An 18,395-nucleotide genomic window follows, 5' to 3' on the forward strand; every position below is an offset into this window, starting at 1 on the left:
TGTGTGATGTAGTGTCCGGTGTACCTGTGTGATGTAGTGTCTGGTGTACCTGTGTGATGTAGTGTCTGGTGTACCTGTGTGATGTAGTGTCTGGTGTACCTGTGTGATGTAGTGTCCGGTGTACCTGTGTGATGTAGTGTCTGGTGTACCTGTGTGATGTAGTGTCTGGTGTACCTGTGTGATGTAGTGTCTGGTGTACCTGTGTGATGGACAGTATCTGGTGTACCTGTGTGATGTACAGTATCTGGTGTACCTGTGTGACGTAGTGTCTGGTGTACCTGTGTGACGTAGTGTCTGGTGTACCTGTGTGATGTAGTGTCTGGTGTACCTGTGTGACGTAGTGTCTGGTGTACCTGTGTGATGTAGTGTCTGGTGTACCTGTGTGATGTAGTGTCTGGTGTACCTGTGTGATGTAGTGTCTGGTGTACCTGTGTGATGTAGTGTCTGGTGTACCTGTGTGATGTACAGTATCTGGTGTACCTGTGTGATGTAGTGTCTGGTGTACCTGTGTGATGTAGTGTCCGGTGTACCTGTGTGATGTAGTATCTGGTGTACCTGTGTGATGTAGTGTCTGGTGTACCTGTGTAATGTACAGTATCTGGTGTACCTGTGTGATGTAGTGTCTGGTGTACCTGTGTGATGCAGTGTCTGGTGTACCTGTGTGATGTAGTGTCTGGTGTACCTGTGTAATGTAGTGTCTGGTGTACCTGTGTGATGTAGTGTCTGGTGTACCTGTGTGATGTAGTGTCTGGTGTACCTGTGTGATGCAGTGTCTGGTGTACCTGTGTGATGTAGTGTCTGGTGTACCTGTGTGATGTAGTGTCTGGTGTACCTGTGTGACGTAGTGTCTGGTGTACCTGTGTGACGTAGTGTCTGGTGTACCTGTGTGATGTAGTGTCCGGTGTACCTGTGTGATGTAGTGTCTGGTGTACCTGTGTGATGTAGTGTCTGGTGTACCTGTGTGATGTAGTGTCTGGTGTACCTGTGTGATGGACAGTATCTGGTGTACCTGTGTGATGTACAGTATCTGGTGTACCTGTGTGACGTAGTGTCTGGTGTACCTGTGTGACGTAGTGTCTGGTGTACCTGTGTGATGTAGTGTCTGGTGTACCTGTGTGATGTAGTGTCTGGTGTACCTGTGTGACGTAGTGTCTGGTGTACCTGTGTGATGTAGTGTCTGGTGTACCTGTGTAATGTACAGTATCTGGTGTACCTGTGTGATGTAGTGTCTGGTGTACCTGTGTGATGCAGTGTCTGGTGTACCTGTGTGATGTAGTGTCTGGTGTACCTGTGTGATGTAGTGTCTGGTGTACCTGTGTGATGTAGTGTCTGGTGTACCTGTGTGATGTAGTGTCTGGTGTACCTGTGTGATGTACAGTATCTGGTGTACCTGTGTGATGCAGTGTCTGGTGTACCTGTGTGATGTAGTGTCTGGTGTACCTGTGTGATGTACAGTGTCTGGTGTACCTGTGTGACGTAGTGTCTGGTGTACCTGTGTGATGTAGTGGCCGGTGTACCTGTGTGATGTAGTGGCCGGTGTACCTGTGTAGTGTACAGTGTATGGTGTACCTGTGTAATGTACAGTGTGTCCCTGTATCTCTTCAGTGGATCTGCTGAGGCTGGGAGCTGGTAGTGTAGTCCAGCCTGCTGCAGCATCTGCTGGTTGCCAGACTGGTGGTGCTGACGGTGAGACGAGAAGTTACTCCCATAGCTCCAGTCTTCAGACACAGACACCTGAGAGCAGAGAACATCACTGGATGACCTGAAGGCAGTACAATACAGGAATGTACATGTAGTCATCCCCAACCAGGGTACTGTACCTTCTGCAAGGTGGAGAAGGAGGGCCAGGACTGGAAGCCGTACTCGGAGGCGAAGCGTGTGCGTGGCAGGGCCGTCCAGTCCCAGCAGTCGTGGCTGTAGCTATAGTAGTGTGTGTCTCCATAGTGTACGTCGTAGGGGTCGTGGGCCACCCAGCCCTCCTGCTGAGACTCTGCTCCGTTAGTGGGACTGGAGACTAGGAACGGGCGGCTACCGTCTTCCTGAGGGGGAGATAGGAACCTGGTTAAATCAGGCTAGGGTCGTCACAATACCAGTATGGCGATACCCTGAAGGAGCGTTTCCCAAACTAGGGGCGTGAGAGAAACAGAACCGGGGTTACGTCAGTAACCTCTAGATGATATTCTGTTTCCATCTACAATGCCCACAAGCCACACAGAATTCATTAGAACAGAGTGGACAACACCAGGCAATAAACCAAAAGGCACTAAATCAGACAATGTTGGTGAGCGCAGGGTTCAACCAGGCTAGGGAGAGATAGGGTTGGGTCTGGTTCTACCAGGCTAGGGAGAGATAGGGTTGGGTCTGGTTCTACCAGGCTAGGGAGAGATAGGGTTGGGTCTGGTTCTACCAGGCTAGGGAGAGATAGGGTTGGGTCTGGTTCTACCAGGCTAGGAGAGATAGGGTTGGGTCTGGTTCTACCAGGCTAGGGAGAGATAGGTTGGGTCTGGTTCTACCAGGCTAGGAGAGATAGGGTTGGCTGGTTCTACCAGGCTAGGGAGAGATAGGTTGGTCTGTTCTACCAGCTAGGGAAGATAGGGTTCATCTGGTTCTACCAGGCTAGGAGAGATAGGGTTGGGTGTTCTACCAGGCTAGGGAAGATAGGGTTAATCTGGTTCTACCAGGCTAGGGAGAGATAGGGTTGGGTCTGGTTCTACCAGGCTAGGGAGAGATAGGGTTCAATCTGGTTCTACCAGGCTAGGGAGAGATAGGGTTGGGTCTGGTTCTACCAGGCTAGGGAGAGATAGGGTTGGGTCTGGTTCTACCAGGCTAGGGAGAGATAGGGTTGGGTCTGGTCTGTTCACCAGGCTAGGAGAGATAGGTTGGTCTGGTCTACAGGCTAGGGAGATAGGTCATTGGTTCTACCAGCTAGGGAAGATAGGGTTGGGTCTGGTTCTACCAGGCTAGGGAGAGATAGGGTTCAATCTGGTTCTACCAGGCTAGGGAGAGATAGGGTTGGGTCTGGTTCTACAGGCTGGGAGAGATAGGGTTCATCTGGTTCTACCAGGCTAGGGAGAGATAGGGTTCAATCTGGTTCTACCAGGCTAGGAGAGATCGTTCATCTGGTTCTACCAGGCTAGGGAGAGATAGGGTTCAATCTGGTTCTACCAGGCTAGGGAGAGATAGGGTTCAATCTGGTTCTACCAGGCTAGGGAGGATCGGGTTCATCTGGTTCTACCACTAGAGAGAACGGGTTCAATCTGGTTCTACCAGGCTAGGGAGAGATCGGGTTCAATCTGGTTCTACCAGGCTAGGGAGATAGGGTTCAATCTGGTTCTACCAGGCTAGGAGAGTCGGGTTCAATCTGGTTCTACCAGGCTAGGGAGAGATACGGGTTCAATCTGGTTCTACCAGGCTAGGGAGAGATCGGGTTCAATCTGGTTCTACCAGGCTAGGGAAGATAGGGTTAATCTGTTCTACCAGGCTAGGAGAATCGGGTTCAATCTGGTTCTACCAGGCTAGGGAGATACGGGTTTATCTGGTTCTACCAGGCTAGGGAGAGATGGTTCAATCTGGTTCTACCAGCTAGGAGAGATAGGTTTATCTGGTTCTACCAGGCTAGGGAGATAGGGTTCAATCTGGTTCTACCAGGCTAGGGAGAGATAGGGTTGGGTCTGGTTCTACCAGGCTAGGGAGAGATAGGGTTCAATCTGGTTCTACCAGGCTAGGGAGAGATAGGGTTGGGTCTGGTTCTACCAGGCTAGGGAGAGATAGGGTTCAATCTGGTTCTACCAGGCTAGGGAGAGATAGGGTTCAATCTGGTTCTACCAGGCTAGGGAGAGATCGGGTTCAATCTGGTTCTACCAGGCTAGGGAGAGATAGGGTTCAATCTGGTTCTACCAGGCTAGGGAGAGATAGGGTTCAATCTGGTTCTACCAGGCTAGGGAGAGATCGGGTTCAATCTGGTTCTACCAGGCTAGGGAAGAACGGGTTCAATCTGGTTCTACCAGGCTAGGGAGAGATCGGGTTCAATCTGGTTCTACCAGGCTAGGGAGAGATAGGGTTCAATCTGGTTCTACCAGGCTAGGGAGAGATCGGGTTCAATCTGGTTCTACCAGGCTAGGGAGAGAACGGGTTCAATCTGGTTCTACCAGGCTAGGGAGAGATCGGGTTCAATCTGGTTCTACCAGGCTAGGGAGAGATAGGGTTTAATCTGGTTCTACCAGGCTAGGGAGAGATAGGGTTCAATCTGGTTCTACCAGGCTAGGGAGATACAGGGTTTAATCTGGTTCTACCAGGCTAGGGAGAGATAGGGTTCAATCTGGTTCTACCAGGCTAGGGAGAGATAGGGTTTAATCTGGTTCTACCAGGCTAGGGAGATACAGGGTTCAATCTGGTTCTACCAGGCTAGGGAGCGTTAGGGTTCAATCTGGTTCTACCAGGCTAGGGAGCGTTAGGGTTCAATCTGGTTCTACCAGGCTAGGGAGAGATCGGGTTTAATCTGGTTTCTACCAGGCTAGGGAGATCGGTTCAACTGGTTCTACCAGGCTAGGGAGATACAGGGTTCAATCTGGTTCTACCAGGCTAGGGAGAGATCGGGTTAATCTGGTTCAACCAGGCTAGGGAGAGATGGGTTCAATCTGGTTCTACCAGGCTAGGGAGAGATCGGGTTCATCTGGTTCAACCAGGCTAGGAGAATAGGGTTCAATCTGGTTCTACCAGGCTAGGGAGAGATAGGGTTCAATCTGGTTCTACCAGGCTAGGAGAGATAGGGTTCAATCTGGTTCTACCAGGCTAGGGAGAGATATGGTTCAATCTGGTTCTACCAGGCTAGGGAGAGATATGGTTCAATCTGGTTCTACCAGGCTAGGGAGAGATATGGTTCAATCTGGTTCTACCAGGCTAGGGAGAGATAGGGTTCAATCTGGTTCAACCAGGCTAGGGAGAGATAGGGTTCAATCTGGTTCTACCAGGCTAGGGAGAGATAGGGTTCAATCTGTAGGGAATAGGGTTCTGGTCTAAAGTAGTGCACTACAGAGGGAATAGGGCCCTGGTCTAAAGTAGTGCACTATATAGGGAATAGGGCTCTGGTCTGAGAGGTGTCTGTCCCAAACCCTGACTCCTAAACTTCATGTTTGAAATATTTTTTTTTAAATATTGAGTTGTTCTATTAATACATTGATAATGATTCATTAATACTGATACTGACCTAATTAGTAGTTTTGTTGATTTTAAAACATATTTCTCTGAAAAATATTGTCCCCAGTTTTGATGCCACTACTGAAACGCAAACTTTAAATCAAATCAAATCAAATTTTATTTGTCACATACACATGGTTAGCAGATGTTAATGCGAGTGTAGCGAAATGCTTGTGCTTCTAGTTCCGACAATGCAGTAATAACCAACAAGTAATCTAACCTAACAATTCCACAACTACTACCTTATACACACAAGTGTAAAGGGATAAAGAATATGTACATAAAGATATATGAATGAGTGATGGTACAGAACGGCATAGGCAAGATGCAGTAGATGGTATAGAGTACAGTATATACATATGAGATGAGTAATGTAGGGTATGTAAACATTATATTAAGTGGCATTGTTTAAAGTGGCTAGTGGTACATTTTTACATAATTTCCATCAATTCCCATTATTAAAGTGGCTGGAGTTGAGTCAGTATGTGGCAGCGGCCGCTAAATGTTAGTGTGGCTGTTTAACAGTCTGATGGCCTTGAGATAGAAGCTTTTTTCAGTCTGTCGGTCCCTGCTTTGATGCACCTGTACTGACCTCGCCTTCTGGATGATAGCGGGGTGAACAGGCAGTGGCTTGGGTGGTTGTTGTCTTGATGATCTTTATGGCCTTCCTGTGACATCGGGTGGTGTAGGTGTCCTGGAGGGCAGGTAGTTTGCCCCCGGTGATGCGTTGTGCAGACCTCACTACCCTCTGGAGAGCCTTACGGTTGTGGGCGGAGCAGTTGCCGTACCAGGCGGTGATACAGCCCGACAGGATGCTCTCGATTGTGCATCTGTAGAAGTTTGTGAGTGCTTTTGGTGACAAGCCGAATTTCTTCAGCCTCCTGAGGTTGAAGAGGCGCTCGCGCCTTCTTCACAACGCTGTCTGTGTGGGTGGACCAATTCAGTTTGTCCGGGATGTGTACACCGAGGAACTTAAAACTTTCCACATTCTCCACTACTGACCCGTCGATGTGGATAGGGGGGTGCTCCTCTGCTGTTTCCTGAAGTCCACAATCATCTCCTTTGTTTTGTTGACGTTGAGTGTGAGGTTTTTTCCTGACACCACACTCCGAGGGCCTCACCTCCTCCCTGTAGGCCGTCTCGTCGTTGTTGCTAATCAAGCCTACCACTGTAGTGTCATCCGCAAACTTGATGATTGAGTTGGAGGCGTGCATGGCCACGCAGTCGTGGGTGAACAGGGAGTACAGTGGGGCCCCAGTGTTGAGGATCAGCGGGGTGGAGATGTTGTTACCTACCCTCACCACAGGAAGTCCAGGACCCAGTTGCACAGGGCGGGGTCGAGACCCAGGGTCTCGAGCTTGATGACGAGTTTGGAGGGTACTATGGTGTTAAATGCTGAGCTGTAGTCGATGAACAGCATTCTTACAGAGGTATTCCTCTTGTCCAGATGGGATAGGGCAGTGGGCAGTGTGATTGCGATTGCGTCGTCTGTGGATCCATTGGGGCGGTAAGCAAATTGGAGTGGGTCTAGGGTGTCCGGTAGGGTGGAGGTGATATGGTCCTTGACTAGTCTCTCAAAGCACTTCATGATGACGGAAGTGAGTGCTACGGGGCGGTAGTCGTTTAGCTCAGTTACCTTAGCTTTCTTGGGAACAGGAACAATGGTTGCCTCTTGAAGCATGTGGGGACAGCAGACTGGGATAAGGATTGATTGATATGTCCGTAAACACACCAGCCACTGGTCTGCGCATGCTCTGAGGACGCGGCTGGGAATGCCGTCTGGGCCTGCAGCCTTGCGAGGGTTAACACGTTTAAATGTTTTACTCACCTCGGCTGCAGTGAAGGAGAGCCCGCAGGTTTTGGTAGCGGGCCGTGTCAGTGGCACTGTATTGTCCTCAAAGCGAGCAAAAAAAGTTATTAAGCCTGTCTGGGAGCAAGACATCCTGGTCCGCGACGGGGCTGGTTTTCTTTTTGTAATCCGTGATTGACTGTAGACCCTGCCAATACCTCTTGTGTCTGAGCGTTGAATTGCGACTCAATTTTGTCTCTGTACTGGGACTTAGCTAGTTTGATTGCCTTGCGGAGGGAATAGCAACTGTTTGTATTCGGTCATGTTTCCGTCACCTTGCTCTGGTTAAAAGCAGTGGTTCGCGCTTTCAGTTTCACGCGAATGCTGCCGTCAATCCACGGTTTCTGGTTTGGAATTTTTAATCGTTGCTGTGGTACGACATCGTCAATGCACTTTCTAATGAACTCGCTCACCGAATCAGCATATTCGTCAATGTTGTTGTTGGACGCAATGCGGAACATATTCCAATCCGCGTGATCGAAGCAGTCTTGAAGCGTGGAATCAGATTGGTCGGACCAGCGTTGAACAGACCTGAGCGAGGGAGCTTGTTGTTTTAGTTTCTGTTTGTAGGCTGGAAGCAACAAAATGGAGTTTGTGTCAGCTTTTCCGAAAGGAGGGCGGGGGAGGGCCTTATATGCGTCGCGGAGTTAGTGTAGCAGTGATCCAAGGTTTTACCAGCCCTGGTAGCACAATCGATATGCTGATAGAATTTAGGGAGTTTTGTTTTCAGATTGGCCTTGTTAAATCCCAGCTACGATGATGCAGCCTCAGGGTGTGTGGTTCCAGTTTACAAAGAGTCAGATAAAGTTCGTTCAGGGCCATCGTTGTGTCTGCTTGGGGGGAAATATATACGGCTGTGATTATAATCGAAGAGAATTCCCTTGGTAGATAATGCGGTCGACATTTGATTGTGAGGAGTTCTAATCAGGTGAACAGAATGACTTGAGTTCCTGTATGTTGTTATGATCACGCCACGTCTCGTTAATCATAAGGCATACCCCCCCGCCCCCTTCTTACCAGAAAGATGTATGTTTCTGTCGGCCGATGCGTGAAGAACCAGCTGGCTGCACCGACTCCGTTAGCGTCTCTTGATTAGCCATGTTTTCCGTGAAGCAGAGAACGTTAACATCTCTGATGTCCCTCTGGAATGTTACCCGTGCTCGGATTTCATCAACCTTATTGTCAAAGAACTGGACATTGGCGAGTAGTATGCTAGGGAGTGGAGCGCGATGTGCCCGTCTCCGAAGCATACCAGGAGACCGCTACGTTTGCCCCTTTTTCGGCGTTGCATAGGTTCGCCGGCTGGGATCATCCATTGTATTGGGTGGAAGGCAAAACACTGGATCCGTTTTGGGAAAGTCATATTCCTGGTTGGAACGATGGTGAGTTGACGTTGCTCTTATATTCAGTAGTTCCTCCCGACTGTATGTAATGAAACCTAAGATTACCTGGGGTACCAATGTAAGGAATAACACATAAAAAAACAAAATACTGCATATTTTCCAAGGAACGCGAAGCGAGGCGGCCATCTTGGTCGGCGCCGGAAGTAGTTCCGGGTGTAGAATCAATGTGCCTTAAGCCACACCCCTACAAATATCACCAGGTGAAGAGACTGTAGAATCAATGTGAAAACTGTTCAATCACTGTGGATTGATGAGGAATTGAACAATTGTATGGTTGAGAGGGATGAGGCAAAACAGATGGCAAATAGGTCTGGATGCACAACTGATTGGCAAACGTATTGCAAATTGAGAAATCATGTGACTAAACTGAGTAAAAAGAAGAAGAAACTACACTATGAAACAACGATAAATGACATAAAGAATGATAGTAAAAAGCTTTGGGGCACCTTAAATTACATTTTTGGGCAAAAAGGCAAACTCAGCTCCATCATTCATTGAATCAGATGGCTCATTCAACACAAAACCCACTGATATTGCCAACTACTTTAATGTGTTTTTCATTGGCAAGATTAGAAAACTTAGGCCTGACATCCCAGCAATGCTGAAACTACACATCCAATTATATCTGACCAAATTATGAAAGACAAGCATTGTAATTTGAATTTGGTAAAGTGAGTGTGGAAGAGGTGAAAAAATGGGGTCTGACATCTTGGATGGAGAATTACTGAGGATAATAGCAGACAATATTGCTACTCCTATTTGCCATATCTTCAATTTAAGCCTACTAGAAAGTTTGTGCCCTCAGGCCTGGAGGGAAGCAAAAGTCATTCCCCTACTCAAGAATAGTAAAGCCCCCTTTACTGGCTCAAATAGCCGACCAATCAGCCTGTTACCAACCCTTAGTAAACTTGGTCAAATTGTGTTTGTACCAATACAATGCTATTTCACTAGTAAACAAATTGGACGACGACTTTTCAGCACACTTATAGGGAAGGATTCAACAAGCACTTACACAAATGACTGATGTATTGGCTGGAGAAAATTATGATACAGATATTGTGGGGCTGTTTTGTTAGACTTTCATTGCGGCTTTTACATTATTGATCATAGTCTGCTGCTGGCAATGAAAAAACTTATTGTTAGGCTTTTACACGCATTGCTGTATGTGGATGAAGAGTTACCCTGTTCTACCAGAACACAGAGGGTGTTCTTTAATGGAAGCCTCTCCACATAATCCAGGTAGAATTAGTAATTCCCCAGGGCAGCTGTTTTAGGGCCCCTTACTTTTTCAATCTTTACTAACCATTCACTGACTTGAGTAAGCCCGTGTTCTCTGTATGCTGATGACTCACACATACACGTCACTACTACATACAGCGACTGAAATGACATGGCAACCTCACACAAGGCTGCAGTTTAGTTTCAGAGTAGGTGGCTAAGGAATAATTAGTCCTAAATTATTTCTAAAACAAAAGTCATGTATTTGGTACAAATCCTTCACTAAACCCTGACCTCATACATCTTGTAATGAATAATGTGGAAATTGAGCAAGTTGAGGAGACTAAACTGCTTGGAGTTACCCTGGATTGTAAACTGTCATGGTCAAAACATAATGATACAACAGTAGCTAAGATGGGGAGAAGTCTGTACTGTATATACTGTATACTGTATATACTGTATACTGTATATAAGGTTAGTATAGTGTATATACTGTATATTTGATTAGTGTACTATATATAAGGTTAGTATAGTATATATACGGTTAGTATACTGTATATGTCTACTGAAAGTTTGAGGAAAATGAAAATAAGATGCAAATGAGAAGAAAACCAACCAACCCTCAATTTAAACTTCTGTAGAATGACCCACATAGGGAATAGGGTTTAGGGTGGCAGTAGACACAGATCATGACTCAGTATTTCTTAGTTCAATGTCTCAGATATGTCTCTCACCTTCTGAACAATGGCCCTGATGTTGTCCACATACAGAGTCACATAGTCTCTATGGTACCGGGGTTGCTGGGCAACAGGGATGCCGAACCAGTCAGTGGCCAGGGCCGCCTCATTCTCGTTGTTCCCACTCCACACGATGACCGAGGGGTGGGACTTTAAGCGCCTCACCTGATTGGGGCGAGGAAACAGGAAGGAACACGTGTTATCCCATGCTATAACCAGGAAATGAGTCATCCTAATCAATAGTAACATACATCAAGGCCTTGTCCAGGGGATGCTGCATCACCCTGCATCAAGCTGCATCACGCTACAGAAACAGATTGTAGTGTGCTCTATGGCCGTCGTAGCCTGACAAGCTACTAACTTCACCCTGAGTGTGGTCTAACTACGGCCGTCGAGCCTGACAAAGCGTACTAACATCCCCTCGTAGGTGTAGCTGCTACGGCCATCGAGGCCTGGACAAGCTAACTAAGTCAACCCTGATGGTGTAGCTCTAACGCCTCGAGGCCTGGACAAAGCTACTAACGTCAACCCTGTAGTGTGCTCTACGGGCCGTCGAGGCCTGGACAAAGCTACTAACATCAACCCTGTAGGTGTAGCTCTACGGGCCGTCGAGGCCTGGACAAAGCTACTAACGTCAAACTGTAGTGTGCTCTACGGGCCGTCGAGGCCTGGACAAAGCTACTAACATCAACCCTGTAGGTGTAGCTCTACGGGCCGTCGAGGCCTGGACAAAGCTACTAACGTCAACCCTGTAGTGTGCTCTACGGGCCGTCGAGGCCTGGACAAAGCTACTAACATCAACCCTGTAGGTGTAGCTCTACGGGCTCATCGTAGGCCTGGACAAGCTACTAACGTCAACCCTGTAGTGTGCTCTAACGGGCCCGTCGAGGCCTGGACAAAGCACTACGTCAACCCCTGTAGTGTGTACTCTCTCGGGCCGTCGAGGCCTGGACAAAGCTACTAACGTCAACCCTGTAGTGTGCTCTACGGGCCGTCGAGGCCTGGACAAAGCTACTAACGTCAATTCTGTAATGTGCTCTACGGGCCGTCGAGGCCTGGACAAAGCTACTAACATCAACCCTGTAGGTGTAGCTCACCTGTTGGACAACCTCCTCTCTAACCGTCTCTATGAAGTCAGGCTCAGTGGGGTACATGGCACAGGCAAACATGAAGTCCTGCCAGATCTAAGGACAGACAAGGGATTGGTCAAAAGTACAGCAATATAAAGGGGAAGTTTGTGACGAAGACAAGGAGAAAGAGTACTATTCAGTCAGTTACCATGATCCCCATCTCATCACAGAGAGAGTAGAACAGGTCCTGCTCATAGACTCCTCCCCCCCAGACCCTGAGAGCGTTCATATTAGCGTCCACGGACGACTGTAGAAGGTTCCTCACACTGAAACAGAACAATGGATAGGCAATGACTGAACCAGACAATAACGACGAACTACTGTCTGTTCAAATCTATCAGGTTACAGTGAGGGTTGCTAAGGGGGTGGTTGCTAAGCTGACATATTGGTTTAAGATGCTTATAACATGGATCATTTAGCTAATTTGAGTTAGAATTTTAGGACTCCTTTAGGAATAAAATACAAATATTTAAAAAATATATATAAAGAATAGATTTTGGCCCCATAGAAAAGCATTGAATAACACATTCAGAGATGACAAAAAAAACAGTCAAAAAATGAACTGTAGGAAAACAGGTTTTGAAGTGTCTGAAATCTAGATAATAAAACCACTCAGGAATGATTTTTTAAACACATATTTAACCCCTTCTTTGGGTAGGCACAAAGCTACCTTCATACTTCCATTCATAGGTATGGGCTACCTTCAGACTAAGGTTTAATATCTAATGTTCCACAGTCGGGTCCCAAACGGTTCGGACGCTACAGACCTTTACATGACAACACTGATTTTCGGGGCTGTCACCACAAACCTCCTGTCTGGGACCACCTGTCTAGTTCTGTCCCCTTTCACTCTCAGATGGATGTCTCCTGGTCTGACCAAACACCCTCTATCTCTGTCACCTTTCACTCAGATGGGATGTCTCCTGTCTGACCAACACTGTCTAGTTCTGTCACTTTCACCTCAGATGTGATGTCTCCTTGTCTGACCACACCCCTCTGCTCTGTCACCTTCACCTCAGATGGGATGTCTACCTGGTCCTGACCAACACTGCTCTAGCTTGTCAACCTTTCACCCCAGAATTGGATGTCTCCTGGTCTGACACACTGCTCTTCTCTGTCACCTTTCACCTCAGATGGGATGTCTCTGGTCTGACCACACTGCTCTAGGTTCTGTCACCTTTCACCTCAATGGATGTCTCCTGGTCTGACCAACACTGCTCTAGCTCCTGTCCCTGTCACCTCAGATGGGATGTCTCCTGGTCTGAACCAACACTGCTCTCGGCTCATGTCACCTTTCACACTCAGATGGGATGTTCTCCTGGTCTAGACTACACTGCTCTTCTCTGTCACCTTTCCCTCAGATGGGAGTCTCCTGGTCCTGACCAACCTGCTCTAGCTCTGTCACCTTTCACCTCAGATGGGATGTCTTCCTGGTCTGTACACACTCTCTCTGTCACTTTCACCTCAATGTGATGTCTCCTGGTCTATAACCACATCTCTAGTTCTGTCACCTTCACCCTCGATGGGATGTCTCTGTCTGATAACACCTCTCTAGTTCTGTCCCCCTTTCACCTCAGCTGGATGTCTCCTTGTCTGACCTAACACTGCTCACTCTGTCACCTTTCACCTCAGATGGGATGTCTCCTGTCTGATAACACCTCTCTGTCACCTTTCACCTCAGATGGGATGTCTCCTGGTCCGGATAAACACTGCTCCTAAAGTTCTGTCCACCTTTCACCTCAGATGGGATGTCTCCTGGTACTTTACCAACCTGCCTACCGTATTCTGTCACCTTTCACCTCAGATGGTATGTCTCCTGGTCTGATACACACTGCTCTAGTTCTGTCACATTTCACCTTCAATGGGATGTCTCCTGTCTGACCACACCTGCTCTAGCTCTGTCACCTTTTCACCTCAGATGGGAATGTCCTCCTGTCTTATAACACATGCTCTATCTCTGCCACCTTTCACTCATATGGGATGTCCCTGGTCTGATAAAACACTGCTCTATGCTCTGTCACCTTTCCCTACAAGTATGGATGGCTCCTGGTCTACCAACACTGCTCTGTCTCTGTCACCTTTCACCTCAGATGGGATGTCTCCTTGGTCTACCACACTGCTCTATCTCTGTCACCTTTCAGCCTCAGATGGATGTCTTCCCTGGTCTGGTAAACACCTCTCCTGTCCACCTCCCTCAGATGGGATGTCTCCTTGTCTGACCGAACCTGCTCTCGCTCTATCCACCTTTCACCTCAAGATTGGATGTCTCCTGGTCCTGATAACACCTCTCTGTCACCTTTCACCTCGAATATGGTATGTCTCCTGGTCTGACCAACACTGCTCTCGCTCTGTCACCTTTTCACCTCAGATATGGGGATGTATCCTGGTCTGATAACACCTCTCTAGTTTCTTTCACACTCAGATGGGAGTCTCCTGGGCTGACCACTACTGCTCTATCTCTGTCAACCATTTCACCTCAGATGGGAATGTCTCCTGGTCTGACCACACTGCTCTATTCTTTTTCTTTCACCTTTTCACCTCAGATGGGATGTCTCCTGTCTGACCAACGACTGCTACTACTCTGTCACCTTTCCCCAGATGGGACTGTCTCCTGGTCTGACCAACACTGCTCTAGCTCTGTCACCTTTCCCGCAGATGGGATGTCTCCTGGTCGACCAACACTGCTCTAGCTCTGCACTTTCAACCTCAGATGGGATGTCTCCTGGTCTGATAAACACTCTCTTCACCTTTCACTCAGATTGGATGTCCTCCGGTCTGTATAACACCTCTCTAGTTCTGTCACCTTTCCCTCATGTGGGATTGTCTCCTCTTCTGATCAAACACTCTCTAGTTTCTGTCCCTTTCACCTCAGGATGGATGTCCTCCCTGTTCTGGACCAACACTGCTCTATCTCTGTCACCTTTCCACCTCAGATGGGATGTCTCCTGGTCTGATAAACACTGCTCTAGTTCTGTCACCTTTCACCTCAGATGGGATGTCTCCTGGTCTGACCACACTGCTCTAGCTCTGTCACCTTTCCAACCTCAGATGGTAAGGTGGGATGGTCTCCTGGTCTGATAAACACTGCTCTATCTCTGTCACCTTTCACCTCAGATGGGTGTCTCCTGGTCTGATAAACACTGCGCTAGCTCTGTCACCTTTCACCTCATATGAGATGTCTCCCTGGTCTGACCAACACGTGCTATATCTCTGTCACACCTTTTCACCTCAGTGGGATGTCTCCTGGTCTGACCACACCCCTCTAGCTCTGTCCACCTTCCCTCAGATGGGATGTCTCCTGGTCCTGACCAACAACTGCTCTATCTCTGTCACCTTTTCACCTCAATGGGATTTGTCTACTGGTCTGATAAACACTGCTCTAGCTCTGTCACTTTCACCTCAGATGGGATGTCTCCTGGTCTGACCCACCACTGGTCTAGCTCTGTCCCCTTTCACCTCAGATGGGATGTCTCCTGGTCTGATACACACTCTCTAGTTCTGTCCCTTTCACTTCAGATGGTATGTCTCCTGGTCTGACCAACACTGCCTCATCTCTGGGTCACCTTTCACTCAGATGGGATGTCTCCTGGTCTGATAAACACCTCTCGTCACCTTTCACCTCAGTGGGATGTCTCTGGTCTGATAAACACCTCTCTAGTTCTTTTCACCTCAGATGGGAGGTCTCCTGTTCTGATAACCTGCTTCTACTCTGTCACCTTTTTCACCTCAGATGGATGTCCCTGGTCTGACCAAACACTGCTCTATCTCTGTCCACCTTTCACCTCAGATGGGCTGTCTCCTGGTCTGACCAACACTGCTCTAGTTCTGTCACCTTTCACCTCAATGGATGTCTCCTGGTCTGACCACCAGCTGCTCAGCTCTGTCCCCTTTCACCTGCAGGATGGGATTGTCTCCCTGTCTGCCAACACTGCTCTGGCTCTGTCACTTTCACCCAGGATTGGATGTCTCCTGGTCTGATAAACACCTCTCTGGGCTCTGTCACCTTTCACCTCAGATGGGAGTCTCCTGTCTGATAAACACTGCTCTGGCTCTGTCCCCTTCACCTCAGATGGGATGTCTCCTGTTCTTATAAACCCTCTCTGTCTCTGTCACCTTTCACCTACAGATGGGATGTCTCCTGGTCTGATAACCTGCTCTAGCTCTGTGACCTTTCACCTCATATGGGATGTCTCCTGGTCTGATAAACACTGCTCTGCTCTGTCCCTTTCCACCTCGATGGGATGTCTCCTGTCTGACCACAATGGTGCTAGCTCTGTGACATTTCACCTCCAGATGGATGTCCTCCTGGTCTGACCAACACTGCTCTATCCTCTCTCTGTCACCTTTCACCTCAGATGGGATTTCTCAGTCTGACCAACAACTGCTACTAGCTCTGTCAACTTTTTCCACCAGATGGAATGTCTCCCTGGTCTGACCAAACACTGCTTCTAGCTCTGTCACCTTAGATGGGATGTCTCCTGGTCTGAACCACACTGCTCTATCTCTGTCACCTTTCACCTCATATGGGATGTCTCCTGGTCTGACCAACACTGCTCTATCTCTGTCCCCTTTCACCTCAGATGGGATGTCTTCACTCCTGTCTGACCACCTTCTCTATCTCGTCACCTTTTCAACCTCAATGGGATGTCCTCCTGGTCTGAACCACACTGCTCTCTGTCACCTTTCACCTCAAGATGGGTGTCTCCTGGTCTGACCAACAACCTCTCTATCTCTGTCCACCTTTCACCTCAGAGGGATTCTCCTGGTCTGACCAACACTGGCTCGATCTCTGTCCCTTTCACCTCAGCGTGGATGTCTCCAGGTCTGACCACACTGCTCTATCTCTGTCACCTTTCACCTCAGATGGGAGTCTCCAGGTCTTACCAACCACTGCCTAGCTCTGTCACCTTTCACCTCAGATGGGATGTCTCCTGGTCTTTACCAACAGACTGCTCTAGCTCTGTCTCCTTTCACCTCAGATGGGATGTCTCCTGTCTGATAATTACCTCGCTAGTTCTTTCACCTCAATGGGATGTCTTCCTGTCTGACCAACACTGCTCTAGTTCTGTCACCTTTTCCACTCAGATGGATGCTCCTGGTCTGACAACACTGCTCTAGCTCTGTCCACTCTTTCACCTCAGATGGGATGTTCTCCTGGTCCTCACCACCGTGCTCTAGCTCTGTCCCTTTCACCTCAGTCTGGGATTCTCCTGGTCTGACCAACACTTGCTCTAGCTCTGTCAACCTTTCACCTCAGATGGATGTCTCCTGGTCTGATAACACCTCTCTGTCAACTTTCACCTCGATGGGGGGGGGAAAAATGTCTCCTGGCTGATAACACCTCTCTAGTTCGGTCACCCTTTCACCTCAGATGGGATGTCTCCTGGTCTGATAAACACCTCTCTAGTTCTGTCACTTTTCACCTCAATGGGAATGTCTCCTGGTCCTGACCAACACTGCTCTATCTCTGTCACCTTTCACCTCATATGGGATGTCTCCTGGTCTGATCAACACCTCTCTGTCACTTCACCTCATATGGGATGTCTCCGGTCTGATAAACACTGCTCTAGTTCTGTCACCTTTCACCTCAGATGGGAATGGTCTCCTGGTCTGACAACACTGCCTAGTTCTGTCCCCTTTCACCTCAGATGGTGTCTCTGTTCTGATAAACACTGCTCTATTCTGTCCCTTTCACCTCAGATGGGATGTCTCCTGTCTGACCAACACTGCTCTAAGCTCTTCACCCTTTCACCTCAGATGGATGCTCTCCCTGGTCTGATAACCACTGCTCTATCTCTGTCACCTTTCACCTGCAGATTGGGATGTCTCCTGGTCTGAAAACACTGCTCTAGCTCTTCAACCTTTCACCTCAGATGATATGTCTCCTGTCGACCACACTGCTATATCTCTGTCACCTTTCACCTCAGATGGGATTCTCCTGGTCTGACCAACACCCTCTACTCTGTCACTTTCACCTCAGATGGGATGTCTCCTGGTCTGATAAACACTGCTCGATCTCTGTCACCTTTCACCTCAGATGGGATGTCTCCTGGTCTGACCACACTGTCGAGCTCTGTCACCTTTCACCTCAGATTGGATTCTCCTGGTCTGATAAACACCTCTCAGTTCTGTCACCTTTCACCTCAATGGGATGTCTCCTGGTCTGACCAACACTGCCTCTATCTCCTGTCCCCTTTCACCTCAGATGGATGTCTCCTGTCTGATAAAGCGCACCGTCTCTGTCCCCTTTCACCTCAGATGGGATGTCTCCTGGTCTGATGACCACCTGCTCTAGCTTCTGTCACCTTTCACCTCAGATGGGAGGTCTCCTGGTCGATAAACACATCTCTAGTTCTTTCACCTCAGATGGGATGTCTCCTGGTCTGATAACCACTGCTCTATCTCTGTCCCCTTTACCTCAATGGGATTCTCCTGGTCTGACCACACTGCTCTAATCTCTGTCACCTTCACCTTCAGATGGGAATTTCTCCTGTCTGACCAACCTGCTCTAGTTCTTCACCTTTCACCTCAGATGGAATGTCTCCTGTTCCCTGCCAACACTGCTCCAGCTCTGTCACCTTTCACCTCAGATGGGATGTCTCCTGGTCTGACCAACACTGCTCTGGCTCTGTCACATTTCACCTCAGATGGGATGTCTCCTGGTCTGATAAACACCTCTCTGGCTCTGTCACCTTTCACCTCAGATGGGATGTCTCCTGGTCTGATAAACACTGCTCTGGCTCTGTCACCTTTCACCTCAGATGGGATGTCTCCTGGTCTGATAAACACCTCTCTGTCACCTTTTCACTCAGATGGAATTGAATGTGTGGGAGTTGCGGTGATGTGTAAGCTGCGTTGTATG

At 48.4% G+C, this 18,395-nt stretch overlaps 1 protein-coding gene across 1 annotated transcript in view; it reads right to left on the reverse strand.

Moving 5' to 3' along the window:
- The window catches only part of manba (mannosidase, beta A, lysosomal), a 35,473-nt gene extending 23,152 nt beyond the window's left edge, over window positions 1-12,321 (reverse strand). The window contains exons 1-5 of the mRNA XM_039008849.1: window positions 11,682-12,321; window positions 11,501-11,587; window positions 10,401-10,568; window positions 1,821-2,039; window positions 1,570-1,734 (exon numbers count right to left, since the gene is read on the reverse strand). Of these exons, the coding sequence (XP_038864777.1) occupies window positions 1,570-1,734; window positions 1,821-2,039; window positions 10,401-10,568; window positions 11,501-11,587; window positions 11,682-11,762 (720 nt within the window). The 5' untranslated portion in view covers window positions 11,763-12,321. The remainder of the gene's footprint in view (window positions 1-1,569; window positions 1,735-1,820; window positions 2,040-10,400; window positions 10,569-11,500; window positions 11,588-11,681) is intronic.
- Window positions 12,322-18,395: the final 6,074 nt, after the last annotated feature.

Source organism: Salvelinus namaycush, chromosome 15 (assembly GCF_016432855.1).
Source record: "Salvelinus namaycush isolate Seneca chromosome 15, SaNama_1.0, whole genome shotgun sequence".
Taxonomy (NCBI): Eukaryota; Metazoa; Chordata; class Actinopteri; order Salmoniformes; family Salmonidae; genus Salvelinus; species Salvelinus namaycush.